We start from the raw sequence: 15,530 nt of genomic DNA, 5'->3' as shown, positions 1-15,530 counted from the left end.
GATACTTTAGGGGAATTTTTCGTTCATTTATTATTATTATTAAGAGATTTTTGCTATAGAGCACATGCTCTTGCTGGAAAGACAGAAAGACTCAAAGAGACAAAAAGCGAGAAATCAGCCCCCAGGAGGGATGGCCATGTTGTAATCCCTTCTCCTCCATTCTCCTCTCGGGATTAGGGCATGCCCACCCACACACCAGTGTGAGTTTTAAGCCAGTGAGTCTGGGATTCAAACCGCAGTCAACAATGTGGGAGTCCAGGGACATAACCATTATACCATCTACTGGTCCCATATATATTATTTTATTATTTTTTAATTTGCTAGAACATGTGCACTCACCAGAGAGAGACATAGAAGAGAGAGAGAGAGATAGTGAGAAAGCAAGCCACCAAGTCCAGGACTCAAACCACAGTCAGCCATGTAGGAGTCCAGCACCTTAACTACACCTAGGAGAGGGTTTTTTGTTTGTTTGGGGGGGTGTTGGGTTTTTTTGAGGTTTTTGCCTTAAGGTGTGCATGCTCACCAGAGAGAGAGACAGACAGACAGACACAATGAGAGAGAAAGTGAGAAATCACTCCCAGGGGAAATGGTCATGCTGCAACCCCTTCTCCTTCATTCTCGTCCCAGGATCTTGGGCACACATGCATACATGCTCAGTATGATTTTCAAGCCACTGGGTCCAAGACTCGAACCGTGGTCGACCATGTGGGAGTCCAGAGATGTAACTGCTATGCCATCTGCTGGTCCCTCTGGGGGAGGTTTTAAGGAGCACCTTTGGTACATAGGAATCACTGCATGACAGATGAGTGGGAAGAATATACTTGTATTCTGGGGATCCAGGGTGATATTCCTATAATTCCTGCGTATGTATAAGTGAACAGTGCTTCAGGAACAGAAACTTGCCAACTGTCACCTCATCTGTAAATATTAGCAGACCACTTTTGTAGGGCAATCTCATATTTGCCCCTCGGAACCACACTCAACCCTGCTCAGTGCTCCAGGGAGCTGGCACGTAAAGGACTGCATCCTACTTGGCCCTCCAGTCATCCAATGGGGAGTTATCAGCTGAAGCTGGGATTGCAGGAGGATGGGGAGGTTGAGGCTGGTTCCCCTGCCTCCCTCCCAGCCAGCTGCCATCAGCTGAAGCTGCATCCTCTCCCTTTTGGGTGGCCTCTCCACAGTGACATCTTCTCTATGCCTGATACCAGCTCCCTCTCCTTCCTCTTCTGGCCTAGAAGTGAAATGTCCCCAGAACTTTCCACTGCTGCTGGTTTTACCACCCCATGCTGGTTTCCCTTAACCCTCCCCATAGGGAATCCTGGAATAGAATCTGGGTCTCTAAATTCCTGGCTCAAAATCTTCCACTACCTTTCCCTGTCTGAGAAGCAACGAGTAAAAACCATCCAACACATTTCTATACACAGAAGTGCCATGGTTGTGTCACATGTGGAACTCATCTAAAAACAAACCAGTGCAATTCATCCTACCACAAAGGATTTGCACAACGAGCAAGTCTGAGTATACTAATCCCACAACAATGGGGTTTTGCCAATACCATGCTTTTCAAGCACATAGAGCCTGTGGTTGGCAAAGGACACTGATCATTAAAAAGTGCTTAGTAGGGTGTTTCCAGTCTTCAGCTGGAGGCATTTCAAAGGGCAGTTGTTTGCCCTGTTTAATGACCACAAGACTTTTATCACAGGAGTTAGCACAACATAGTTTCATCAATATCAGTCAGTAGTAGATTTTCCTCCACTGGGAATTGAAGACAATCGCAACCAATATCCCAGTAGACTCTTGTGAAGAAACTGATAAGTCAATTCTAAAATTTATATGAAAGTGTAAAAGATGCAGAAGAGCCAAGCAGTTTTTGATTTAAAAACCTTTTGATTTTTCCAAATATATGGTTGGTTGTACTTGTTCATGCATCTTCACCGGCAATCTTTAAATAAAAGGGAAATAAACAAAGTACGCTACATCCCACTCCAAAGCCTTTAGAGACAAGAAGTCAAACTTTCAGAACAGAAAACTAAAACTATGACAACTCAACTTCTGTTCTACTAAAAGGGTAGCTTCATTTGAAACCTTTTACATTAACATCTATTAAATCCTGAGTATAATAAATGTAAGCAACAAATAACTTCCTATTGGCAGTGTTTCATGTCCATGGGTGGCAGTGTAAATCACAGGGGCTATAAGAGAAATCAATGTAGAAAAAAGCCAGGATGGCATCTTCATACAAATAACTGACCACATTTCTAGGACGAAACCTCTCTCCAGACACTGCACTCTCATGAGATTATTACTTTAGATTCACTAGGAACACTGGGCCCGCCCCTTGTGTGAAATACTATAGACATATTTCTCTGCTTTCTGCTTAAAGGATCGAGATATATTTATTTGCTAAAACGTTTGGTCTTCTTTTCCTTTCCACTCCCGTGTATTTGTTAAAGCCATAATTTATAGTAACCAATATTTGATGAGTCATAAAATTGAAGGATATTTTAGTCTGATGAACATAATGTCCAGGTTGGCTGAAAGAAGTAAACATTTTTAAATCTTGTTATTGCATAGCTTCCAAGAATAAATTTGTCATGGATGAACGTATTAAGGAATAATAACTGAGTCTATTTGATGGAGTCCTTTCATCCTATTTATACTTCTTCCTCAAAGTCCTTGCCACTCAAAGTGGGCCTCACAGCCAGCAGCATCTGCCTCACCTGAGAGTTTGTTAGAAATGCAGAATCTCAGTCCTATAGCAGAGTAGAATTTGCAATCTAACAAACCCCCCAGACGATTCATCTGAGCATTAAAGTTTAGAAAGCCTGCTGTAAGTCACAAACTGAACGTTGCACCTTGCAGGCAAACAAAAGAACCAAAGTCATTATTCTAGCATTTGATGTAGATGCAGACAAGATCAGGATGATCAGACTGGAATCATAATCATCATGAGATATGCCCTGAGTGCTAGTTACTAAAATGAATGCAAAGTCTGTTCAGCAATGGTGCTGGATGAACTGCACAAAAATGAAACTGGACCCTTATCTCTCACCATTAACAAAAGTCAACTCAAAATGGATGAAAGATCTAAATGTAAAGCCCAACACTAGAAACAACTGGTGGTAAACACAGGGAAACACTTGAGGACACTGGAGTAGGCAAAGATTTCCTAAATAAGGATAAGATCTCTAACGAATAGGCAACAATACAAATAGCTGACAAGTGGGACTATATCAAGCTAAAAGCTTCTGCACAGCAAAGGAAACAATTATTAGAATGAAGATACAACCTTCAGAGTGGGAGCCCATATTTCTAAGATAAGGAATTGATATCCGGACTACACAGCGATTGGTAAGGGATTGATATCCAGATAAGGGACTGATATTCAGACTACACAGGGAACTCAAACAGCTCATCCACTAAAATAAATAATCCAGTTTATAAATGGGCAGATAATTTAAACAGATACTTTCTAAGGAAGACATATGAATGGCCAAAAGCACTGAAAAAATGTTGGACATCTCTTATCACAAGGGAAATGCAAATCAAAACCACAATGAAATACCACTCACCCCAGAAAGAATGGCTCTGATCAAGAAAATATGGAACAACGAGTGCTGGCAAGGCTGTGGTGAAAAGGGAACCCCCCTACACTGCTGGTGGGAATGTAAATTGGTACAGTCAGTATGGAAAACAATAAGGAGGTTCCTCAAAATCTTACAAATAGAACTTCTATTTGATCCAATAATCCCGCTCCATGGTATTTACCCAAAGGACAGGAAAATACTTAGTTGGAAACACACTTGCACATCCATGTTCACTGCAGCAATATTCACAATTGCTAACAGATGGAATCCATCCAAGTGCCCAAGAACAGATGACGGAATTGAAAATGTGGCACATATACACTACGGAATATAACTCAGCCATAAGAAACAATGAGCCCCCATTATCTGATACAGAGTTGATGAACATAGATGATTTAATGCTAAGTGAAGCAAGATTATGAAAGACAAAGCTGTATGTCCCCACTCAATATATACCAAATGTCTGCACTCTGTGATAGAAATTGAAAGACCCAAAGATATAATGGTAGAGAAGACAAGTGTGGCTATCAGACACTAAAGGGGAAAGGGGTGGATAGCAGGGTAGGTTGGAGGGACTTGAGGGAAAGAATTTGACAGACATAAGAATGTAAAGTTCTCCGATGAAAAAGATGTATATGGTAATATCCTTGGTTTGATGGCAATGTAACGCATGTTTTTGAAAAACTATATTATATGCTATGGAGATGTACAACAATTAACATGAAGAAAAGAAAAAAAAATTAAGAAAAATAAATAAATGAATACATAATCTCTGTTTAGTATTTCCTTTATGTTCTTAAAGCAATGGACTAAAAAATTTTCAAACAGTTAAGTGTTCTCGATGATTGACTAGTTTCTGGTTGTCTGTAGTTTCATTTGCATTTTAATGAAACCATCATGATTAGATTTTTATAAAAAGATGATTCTACCAGCTTCTCTATAGGAAGTGAAATCATTTTTGTCCAAAACATGTGAATTAAACTCGAATTTCTGGCTCAATGACATTCAACAATTTCCCATAAATGAAACCGTAAAATCCATGAAGTTCTTCCTGACCGTGACCCCAGTGATAAGTAATCACTGGCTTGCTCAGAACCCCTGCTGGACGACCCTACCCTTTCATAAGGAAACAACAACTGAAACCAGATGAGCTGCATCTGGTTTTGTATTTCAGAACCATTTTCAAGCAATTCATATCGCAAGCATGGGATTGGAAAACCAGTCATAGTTGTAAATAAGAGCAAATCTACATGTCAAATGTCCTATGTTGATTTTTTTTTTACATAACTTAAAAAATAGATTCTAGCCCAAGAGTTTGCCTGCTACAGTGTCACTAACACTGAACCAATTTTTGCATCTGCTCTAAAACCAAACACGCAACTAGCAACCAATGCCCACTCGGTACTTGGCTGTGAGCAAGGCAACAAGTGTGCCCTGGGCTGAGCAGCTGTGAATGTTAAGAACAATCTCACAGCTTCCTTTGAACTTGTAATTGTGGTAAATGCACGTTTTCTCTCCCGGTCATTGTCTTCTTTCCTTTTTCCTTTCCCTGATCGCCTCTTAGTAAGTCACAACTGACTGTATTAGCATAAAATATACTTTAATTACACCGTGAAAGGCTGCAGCCAGCATTAACAGGAGGAAGTTTCACTGTGTAGAAGTGCTTCTCTAAAGGCTCAGATGGGCCTAAGCATCCTCCAGGGATACCCAGAACCTCAAAAGTTCAAATCTCTCCAGACACAACCCAAGGACCCAAGACCCTGGGGGGAAGAACCAATGGAATTTGAATCATGAGGTCTTGAAGGGAGAGAAAAAGAAGGGAGGAGGCGAAGAAAAGGGAGAGGGGAGGGGAGACACTGCTCCATGGCTGTACAGTTAGGCTACTTATGAAATATTAAGCAAGACACTGTTAGGAAAAGAAAAAATAAAGAAATGTCTGCATTCTACTCGGGAATCAATGTGTGTGTGTGAGCAACTAAAATGTACTTTCTTTCTGAAAATGTACTGAACATATATTCTCTTGGGTATTAAAAGCCAAACTCAAGGGTTACATAACTAGTTGGATAAACTTAAATAATTAATCCCCAAACCAAACTATCCAGGAAATTAGATGACTTCATCCAGCCTTAATAGGCTAAGTACGTTTTGAATCTTCAGGATAGAGATGTAGAATGTAGTACAGTATTTACTAGTTTTTGTATGACCAGAGAATCCAGCTGACGCAAGACTGATCTCTACCAAATGCACTTGGAGGAAACTCTGGGCCACACCGTGCCAATCTGCACCTGCGGAGCCCTCGTATTTCTAACATGGAGGTCCTCAGCTGGTGTCACTGGGATCACCTGCAGGCCTTTCATGAGCAGGCAGGTCTACATGGATTATTCTGATGCAGAGCTGCTCTCACGTGTATGGAGGCAAATCCTTAAATGTATTCCTAAGGAGTAATTATTTTCATTCCATACCCAACATGCACAACACCCAGGAGTGAGCCAGCTCTCAGCCACATACCCTAATAGGTAGATGTCTTGGTTGAACCAGGTATAAGCGCTATCATCTTGGATAAGTCACCAAGTCACTTTAAGTGTCCCTTCTGCGTCTCTTTCCCAACCCACCCCTCCACGCAGGGTCTGGAAGAGCAGGTGTTCCCAAGCAGAATCCCTACATTACAATTTCTGTCAGGTACAGTTCTGGTTAGTAGATAACATTGGGTCGTCAGAAGTCGTGACGCATTTTTCTGTTTTTTATGCAAAGAAGCGTCATGACTTTTTTGATGACCCAGTTTATCAGCATCCCTAATAAGGTGGAGAGTACAGTTTTGGAGAAGGTTTATAACTGAGCTGGACAAGTACAAGCTAAAGCTTTCTCTCCTCTTCTTCTCCATCACTCATCATGAAGGTGACAAATAACTAATTAAATAAAATAAACTAGGTAACACACATACACTGAGGCCTTGTAGAGACCTAATGTTCTGCCAGCCCCAAATCCATTCTCTGCCATTTCCTGTACCCAGAGACTGACCATTCAATGGATGGCATCACCCAGTCTGCCCCACCTCTAACTTACAGTGGGGTCACAGGAAACACCACCAGGAGCTGAAAGTCAGGCCCTACTCCATCCCCGCTTGGAGCTGCTTCAGGCGGTGCTTAGGTCCCTTCACCCCTGTCTGGAGACTCCTCCATTATAACTCAGCTCCCACTGGGTTTAGCTGTCCTCTTTTCTGCCCGGGCCTCTTCCTTTCTTGCTATTGTTGCTGGTTGATGCACTGTTGAGCTTCTTAATGCTGCTCACATTTCTACAGCCCATCCATCCAGACAAGTTTCCTGAGCCATCTGAACTGCACTCTGCCTCCTGCCTGCCAGGCTCTGGCTGATGGCACAGCAGCCCATCTCTGGTCTCGTGATTACTGCTCCAGTGTGTCCATCCTGAGCCAAAGGGAATGTGGGCAACCTACATGCATGCATCAGAGCACACATGCAAATACACATAGTCAGAGACAACGTGGCCCGAGGGTTCAAACATGCCGTTTTAATGTAGCGTGCATTAAAATATATGTACTGAGTCAGAGCTCTAAAGCCCCCACTGCAAAATAAGCTACAGCCTAGGAAGGGCAATCAATATTCATATTAGGGCCCTTACTAAATGTTTTCTGGGCTTTTACTGTAGTTCATGAAGCCTTCAATTGCCAGGATTTAATTTCTATCAAATAAAATTGCCAAATTCAAACCGGTAATAGTTGAAGCCACTGGTTATCATGGCAGAGCCCTCTGGAAGGGGCCATAACCCCAAACCCAGAGTCCATCTCCAACTCTGCATGCTGGAGAAGGAGTTTTGCTTTCGTTACAGAAAAAGGCAGGTCATTTACAGGTTTAATCAGAGTTATTACAAGTACTGGGCTTACTAGTGAGGTTACAAAGAGCCTGTGGTTCTCCCAGCATCACTAGAATCCGTCTCTGTAATGTCCTGGAGGCACCGAAGACCAGCAGACTCAGGTGGGCCCTTTCTCCATGGAATGGCCCATTACTGCTACTCCTGCACTTCGCCTACCCAACTGAGACTGGCTCAGGACTCCAGGAAGACGTGCACAGTCAGTCATTTTGATCAAACCCATCAAGACTTTCTCATTTTGAAATCCAAGAAAAGACATGGATTTATGGCAACAGTGATTCCTGGCTGCCTCCAGGGTGCAGCAGAAAACTGCATGAAGCTGAGACCTGAATTATCCCAAGGGCATCTCGCGCCTTCCTTGGATCAAGTTTTGGAAGAATTCAAAGCCATGTCTCTAGAGGCCAAAAATAGATAAATGAGCATTGCTGGGAGAGCCTAATGTGATTCAGCCTTTCTGGAATACAGTTTGGCAGCACCTATCAAAATCCTTAAAAATGTCCATACTCACTGACTCAGCAATTCTACTTGTATAAATACTCTAAGGAATTTATCAGATATATTTTCAAAGATATCTCTACAAGGATGCTCATTATAACCTGACTTAAAATAGCAAGACAGATCAATTGAATATCCCAAAATAGGGAATTGGTTAAAAATGTTACTGGCATTTCTACTTTTTACATTATGGTGAGCTATAAGAACAACCCTCTCACTCCAAATTTTCAGACAAAAAAATAATAAACATTGCCTTTGGTGCATTGCTAAGCTAGCAAGGAAGTAAGGACTTCCAGGAGGCCAAGAAGAGTGGTCTGAGAAGTTTTAGAACTCCCTCTGGTTGACAGCGCACTGGTTGGATCAAGCAGAGATAACACCAACCCAGGGAGAGGAACTAACAAAACATTCACATCTCTTCTCCCCATCCCTGTATAAGGTCGAGACCTCCTCAGGAATACATTTTCAGTGTCACTGTCCCCAACAGGATAGCACAAGAACTGTCTGTTTTGACTTTTGTACTAGTGAAAATGGAAAGAAACCCATTCCTTGAACTGGTCTGCACAGTCTGGCTTCACTGTATTTGAGGCCTGTAGTTTAATTCTCTGTGGGGCTGATGGACAGAACCTCATGTGGAGAATTTCAAGTTCACTTAACTATTCTGAGAGAAAGGGTAGGGAAATAGAGAAACAGGCACCCCCAACAGAGTCTTTGTGCTGGGAGCCATACCCAGCCTCAGCCAGCCAGGATCACAGGCATGTGCACACACCCAGTGTGGACAAGGTGGTCCCACAATGCAACTGGGCACCTTCCCATGTAAGTCCAGCTACACTGCCACTGCACCGCCACCATCTGACCCCACGCAGAGACCTGAATTTAAGCCGTGCTGAGTTCGTGAATCCACAGTTCCCCTTGCTGATGAGGTCTCCAAAGGCCTGGCCTCGACAAACCCAAGTCCCCTCTAGAGGAACTGAACTTCAGCTGTCCTCAAAGAATTCCCACAGGTTAGGTTATAAAGAATATTACAGGAGAGAATACTACACTTAGTAATAACTAAATATATATCCGGAATCTCTAAATATCCACAGTATTTCATTATGTCACAAAATGTTATAAAGCTATAAGAAAATGATGGTCCATACCTGAAGGCTATGCAGTAAACATGTTCCCAGTTGTTAAAAGTCAGTAAGGACAGGATTGTATTCATTATAACTGTATGTGTGTATATATATGTATATACATTCACTATAACTATATAATTTATTATATAATTTTTAGTATTTTCCAAATTGTATCCAATACGTACAAACTTTTGAAATGAGAATGTTATTGAACAAAACTTAACCTGGAAAAGAACAGCCTGACCTTTAAGAAGACCTTTGATTCCTTTTGTGATGTCTCTGGCTTTCCTAAAATAAAAAGAAGCATAGGACCAGTAGGCGGCCTGGCAGTTAGGGCCAACCACAGTGCCAGTCCTAGACCTGGTGACTTGAAATCACAACAATAAATGGAAAAATGAGAAAAGAACATCATGAACTTTAAGAAGACCTTTGACTCCCTTTGCGATGTCTCTGGCTTTCCTAAAATAAAAACAAGCATGGGGCCAGTAGGCGGCCTGGCAGTTGAGGCGCTGGAGTCCCCTTGGGCCAACCACAGTGCCAGTCCTAGACCTGGGGACTTGAAATCACAACAATAAATGGAAAAATGTTTTAAAAAATAAACACAAGAGAAGCACGGAAGAGAGCCCCGTATGACATATACTGTTCCTGGTCATGACTAGGAGGACTCAGAGTGAGAAGGGAAGGGGAAAGCTCAGCGCCCTCTCCTTCCTCCACCCCTCTCTCTGTGCCCTGCTACGCTTTATTTCCCTTCAGAGCAAATGTCACCAGCCAGCACCTATACTACTTATGTCATGGTCACCTTTTTTTTTTTTTAAAGAGAGATTTTTTGCTATAGGGTGCATGTGCTCACCAGAGAGGCAGAGAGAGACAAAGAGACAGAAAGCAAGAAATCACCCCCCAGGAGGGATGCCATGCCACAATCCCTTCTCCTTCGGTCTCCTCTTGGGACTTTGGGCATACATGCACATGCCCAGTATGAGTTTTAAGCCACCAGGTCTGGGACTTGAACTGTGGTCGACTGCGTGGGAGTCCAGCGGCATAACCATTGCACCACCTGCTGGTCCCAGGGGTTTCCTTTTTGTTACCTGTTTCTGCTGTCCATCATAAGCCCATGAAGGAGAGGGCACTGTCTGGGGCGCTGCTGCATCCTGAGCACCAAAGACTGGGCTCAGGACAGAGTAAGTGCTCACGCAAGCTGCAGTGAATAAGTGAGGGGGCAGGAAAGGGGAGCGTGTGGGCCGAGCATCGCCACCTCCGGGGCACTGCTGTGAGAGCATGGGGCAGCCCTGACACCACGCGAGGCTGGACAGAGACCTGAACCAGGGTAGAGGGCCACACATCATGGTCCTGAGAGCGAGGAGGATGCTCCGAGGAGATGCGAGCAGGGTCACACGGGCAGGGTCACACGGGCGAGGACAGAGCACAGAGCACAGAGCACAGACTGTGTCTGTAGTGAAGGATGGGTGTGACAGCTGAGACAGCCGTGATGACAGACAGGCAAGGGGAAGGCTGGGCCAAGCCCAGGGCAGGACCAGGCACACCCATTCAGTCAGGGCCCAACTCCCTGCCCTGCAGGGCCGGCACCACGGCTTGGAGCGGGCGTGAATCCTGCCCAGCAACCGCTCTAACCTCTAGAGACACAATGTGGACAAGACGGATGAAGGCCCTTCCACATGGAATTTATATTCTAACACGAGAGGCGCTGAAAACCAGAACACACACACAAAATACCCTCAGGTAGTGTTTAGTGATGTGAAGAAAAAGAATAGTGAGGAGGAAATAAAAAGATTACTGAAACATTTAAAAGGTAAAAATGGCAAGACAAGGTAACCATAAGGCTACTAGGAATTTTTTTTTTTCATTTTGTGGATGTGAGAGAGATTTTTTTCTGTAGAGCACTTGTGCTTGCCTGAGAGACAGAGAGAGACAAAAAGTGAGAAATCACCCCCTGGGGGTATGGCCATGCTTGCAACCCCTTCTCTCGAGACCTTGGGCACGCATGCATACACACCTGCTGTGAATTTGAAGCCTCCGGATCCAGGACTCAAACCGCAGTGGACTACACAGGAGTCCAGCAATGTAACCATTATGCCATCTGCTCGTCCTTACTAGGAATTTTTAAGAAAACTTACTGTTGACTTTGTTGCTGAAGTAAAGTATGCATCTTCTGGAAACTCTCGGTGGAGATTCCAGAGAAAGGCCATCCCAGACGGCCCAGAGGGAGGATTCCCCAGCCCACAGCTCAAGGCCAGTTAGCAGACATGTGGCCGTTCCCAGTCCAGGGTTGCCATGGGCGTGCACCATCCAGTGGGGTAAATGGTGGTGGGATACACTTGCCCAAAACCCTTGCCTGTGACTCCAGAGTGGGAAGCTGATCTTCGACAACCTGGTTCTGCTATTAGTGGCCTGATTTTAAATAACATCTCGGCTTGCTCAGAAAACTGAAACTTCTGGGTCCAAGGCATTGTCTCCAGTGCCAGACCTTCCTTAGATTCTACCAGTGCAGGCCTTTGAAACACTCTGATTAGTGCTATTTTTAGTTCTGGGGGTGGTGGAAAGAGAGGAGCCATCATGGGAGGGAAGGAGGAGCTGGTTAGTAAGCATCTGGCTAAGAGACACAGCGTTTTCTTTTAAAGGCATGTTTGTAGGTTAAGAGATTCAAAACAACACATTATGTAACAACTTTCACATCTCGAAGAAGTCGCCTTAACAAGTGGCCGGTGCACGTCTGGCTGTGCGTGTTTGGCGTTAGTCCTGTGACCCTGTGTGTCTCTGCAGGCACACCAGGGCCAGGGGCCAACGCGGGTAAACGGGCAGTTCCTCCAGGATGAAAGGAAGCAACGGCCCTCACTGTTTTCATACTCAGCAGCTCCGAGAGAAGGGCCCTGTGTACACAGCTTGTTTTGCATCCTTCCACTTGTAATCGCTGCACTTAATTTATCCCGGCAGGCACAAACAAACAGGAAATGGCAAGAGGTAAGGAAATCACAGATTCTGAATCTAGTAACGGTGTGTTTAATGAACATCTGAAGTCACAGAGGACATGCCCTTCCCATGTTCACACTGTCCAAATGTACAGTTCTTGTGTCTTCCAGCCTCCTCAGGGCCCTCGTGGGCACAGCACACGCCGCTTGCCAGCTGCCAGCGTTTCAGAACCTGGCCCACGGGCACTCCGGCAGGCACCCTGCTGAAATCACCATCAGGACCTCAGCCTCTGTGTCAGCCCCTCTTGATTATCAGCACAGCAAACGGACCGAGCAGTCAAAGACCTGATCATTTACGGCTCACCCCCACAAGGCGAATAGAGATGAAGGACAAAGAGGTACAAATCAGATTTGGAGGCTGGAGAACAAGGGGCAGAGGCTCCTATAGAATGTCCTAGAAGAAAGCCAGATGGGTGGTTTCAGCTGCGCTGTTTTCCCAGTGGAAGGGGGAGCCCAGGATGTCAGCAATCTGCTCTGTCAGCCACCACTGACAGGCTCCAATGCCCAGCTGGACCCCTGAGTCATATTAAATAGGGACAAATGAAAGTTCCACCTGCCTCAGTGACAAACAGGGGGTCTAATCACAAGGACCTCATTTACTGAATGTCAACATGTGTAGTATATGCTGCAAGCTTTATTTCACTTAACCCTCACAAATACCCTTTAACGTAAATGCCATATTAGACTCACTTTAAAGATGAGAAAAATCAAGGCTTATGACTGGGAGTCAACGGCCCAGTGTCACATGACTAGTGAGTGACAAAGCTCAGACTAGAAATCAAGGTCCATGCTTTTAACAACCTATTGTTGGGCCAACTCTGTAGCCTGGTGGTTAAAAGAAGCCTGATTCCACATGGCTGACCACAGTTCAAGTCCTGGCCTAGTGACTTGAAAAACACACCAGGCACGTGCACATGCACCCCAAATCCCAATAGCATGGAGCAATGGAGGAGGGATGTGGTGTCCCTCTGGGGTGTGCTTTCTCCCTCTCTCTTTCTGAGGACATACCATCTAGCGATTTGAAAAAAATAACCTGTTAGTTCATGATGCTGAATGTACAGATTGTCTCAAGTCAAGAGACCAGAGGTCCCTTGTGCAGCTGGCATCTTCTGAAAGATATGGGTGGTTGGCCAGGATCACTTAACAGGGCCTTGCTCAAGTTGTCCTAAGTCTCCTCAAAGCACAAAGGCAAGATGACAATGATGTCACAGACAGCTCTGTTGCATATGGAATTCCGCTGTGACTACAAAGATCCCACAAAAATCTTTCCTTTCCTGTGTGGTCTCCCCTGCAGTGTGGCGGGCAGCTGTTCTCATGAAGAGGTAGAGAGTACTTCTCCCACCTCAGATTTGAACTTGGTCATGTGATTGGCTGTGGCCAATAAGAATTTAGTAAACTGTAGGCAAGTGGAGACTTGAACGGTCTGGACTCAAGATCACACTGTCTCCTGCTCAGGAATCCTGGGTCAACCTCTCTGGAGACAAACCCAGGCTAGTTAGATGGAGGATGAGGCACACTCAGCCAGTTCATCCCCACTGCCCCAGCAATACCAAGCCAACTGCCAGTAAAGTGAATGAAGTGGTCTGAGACCATGCAGTCCTGGCCAAGACCCCAACAATGTCAGTGGACATCAGCCATGAGAGCCCAGACCATGGAAACGCCCCACCTGACTCATAAAATTCAGGGAAATGACAAATGTCTGTGGTTTTCGGCCACAAAGTTTTTGAGATTTTGTTATGCAGCACAGATCAGCTGGCATGAGTATTGAGAAAGCAAAGCTCTGATATCTCTGCAGTGTTGTCAGTAGTGCAGTGTGACTCTGGCCACATTCCTCACATCTAAGCCACACTGCTTAGGTAGGCCTGCTGAGAAGAGAACCTGCTCTAAATCCAGGACAGAAAGCACAGTGTATGGCTGCTTTGTACTGTATTGTCTTCGGTCTATCTCATTCTCCAAATTTTTTAATTGGGTGCCTTTCCCAGGGTGGTTCCCAAGCCTGGCTACAGCACAGAAGAATGATCTGAGTGGCTTCTAACAAACACTGATGCACTAGACTGCTCCTGAGAGATTCTAACTTCATTGGTGTGGGGTGAGGCTGCAGCGTGGCTGGTTTTATTTTCTAGATCAGACTAGAAGGGTCTGAATGCCGTCTCTGTCATGAGTTAACAGTTATGCTATACTTCTACTTGTTCTTTCTAACGTGGGCTATCAAGAAACTTTAAAAATTCATCCCTGGCCCATTCTATGGACTAGTAGTTAGGTCAACCAGATCCCACATGGCTGACTACAGTTCAAATCCCAACTCTGGGACTTGGAAGGCATGCCAGATGCATGTGCCCATATCCTGACAGGATGGAGAAATGGAAGAGAAGGAACTGCAGCCTTTTCTGAAACACCATTTGATTCTCAGTATTTGGAGGCCCAGCACGTTTTGAGTAAAGTTCCCTTCCAGCCCTGAAAGTATGATTACACAGTAGTTCTCAACATTCCAAGCTCAGTGATCAACACCCGTTTCCTCTCCTGAGGTTAGATGACCAGCCCCGCCTTACCTGTTGTCAGCACATAGTGTTTTCCTGTTTCGACTAAAATGTATTTTCTGAGGAAAAGCCAGGGATGAAGACTTTTCAAAGGCCAGACAGTGGCATAACAAAATGAAAAATTTAGCAAAAATTCTGACCCACATGGGAAGATTCTGGGTTAGCTTCAAGAGACCTGAGTGTGCTAGGCATGTGCGTGCCCATGATGCTGGGCCAGGTGGGCTGGGGGTGAAGAGTGGCATCAAGACTCTGTTGGAGGTATCTCTCTCTTTCACTGTCTCTCTTTATTTCATGGAAGAAACAAATAAACTTAGAAGGGGAAAAATTTTTTTCAAGCCTATCATTACATATATTAGATACTTGTTAAGTATTAAATGATAAATGGTGAATGATTAAATGAATGAATGGGTGAGCAGGTTCTATGGTTCCCCTTAAGCAGTTTGTTAGTTACAGAAATAAATACCCCAAAAGAACCAATCATCCACTTTGTTTCAAATGACAGAATCTCATTTTTTTTTTATGGCTGAGTAGTATTCCATAGAGTATATGTGCCACATTTTTTCAATCCAGTCATCTATTCTTGGACACGTATGCTTATTCCAGGTGTTAGCAATTGTGCAAATAATAATGCTGAAATAAACATGGATATACAAGAATCTTTCCAACTGAATGTTTTTTATCCTTAGGTTAAATACTCAGGAGTGGGATTACTGGATCATATGGTAGTTCTATTTGTAGGTCTTTGAGGAACCTCCATAGTGTTCTCCACAGTAGCTATACTAATTTACATTCTCACCAAAAGTGAGTTCCCTTCCTCTGCAGTCTCACCAGCCTTTGTCATTCTTTATTTTTTTATCATAGCCATTCTGACTGGGGTTAAATGGTACCTCCTTTATGCTAAGCAAAGCAAGCCAGACTATGAAA

At 44.2% G+C, this 15,530-nt stretch overlaps 1 protein-coding gene across 1 annotated transcript in view; it reads right to left on the bottom strand.

The window, feature by feature from the left end:
- The window catches only part of AMPH (amphiphysin), a 175,697-nt gene extending 164,147 nt beyond the window's left edge, over window positions 1-11,550 (bottom strand). The window contains exons 1-2 of the mRNA XM_006143037.1: window positions 11,436-11,550; window positions 10,171-10,280 (exon numbers count right to left, since the gene is read on the bottom strand). Coding sequence (XP_006143099.1) covers window positions 10,171-10,280; window positions 11,436-11,550 — 225 coding nt within the window. The remainder of the gene's footprint in view (window positions 1-10,170; window positions 10,281-11,435) is intronic.
- Window positions 11,551-15,530: the final 3,980 nt, after the last annotated feature.

The sequence above is a fragment of the Tupaia chinensis genome, unplaced genomic scaffold (assembly GCF_000334495.1).
Source record: "Tupaia chinensis unplaced genomic scaffold, TupChi_1.0 Scaffold000088_1, whole genome shotgun sequence".
Classification (NCBI taxonomy): domain Eukaryota; kingdom Metazoa; phylum Chordata; class Mammalia; order Scandentia; family Tupaiidae; genus Tupaia; species Tupaia belangeri.
This window is presented reverse-complemented; position numbering and strand designations above follow the sequence as displayed.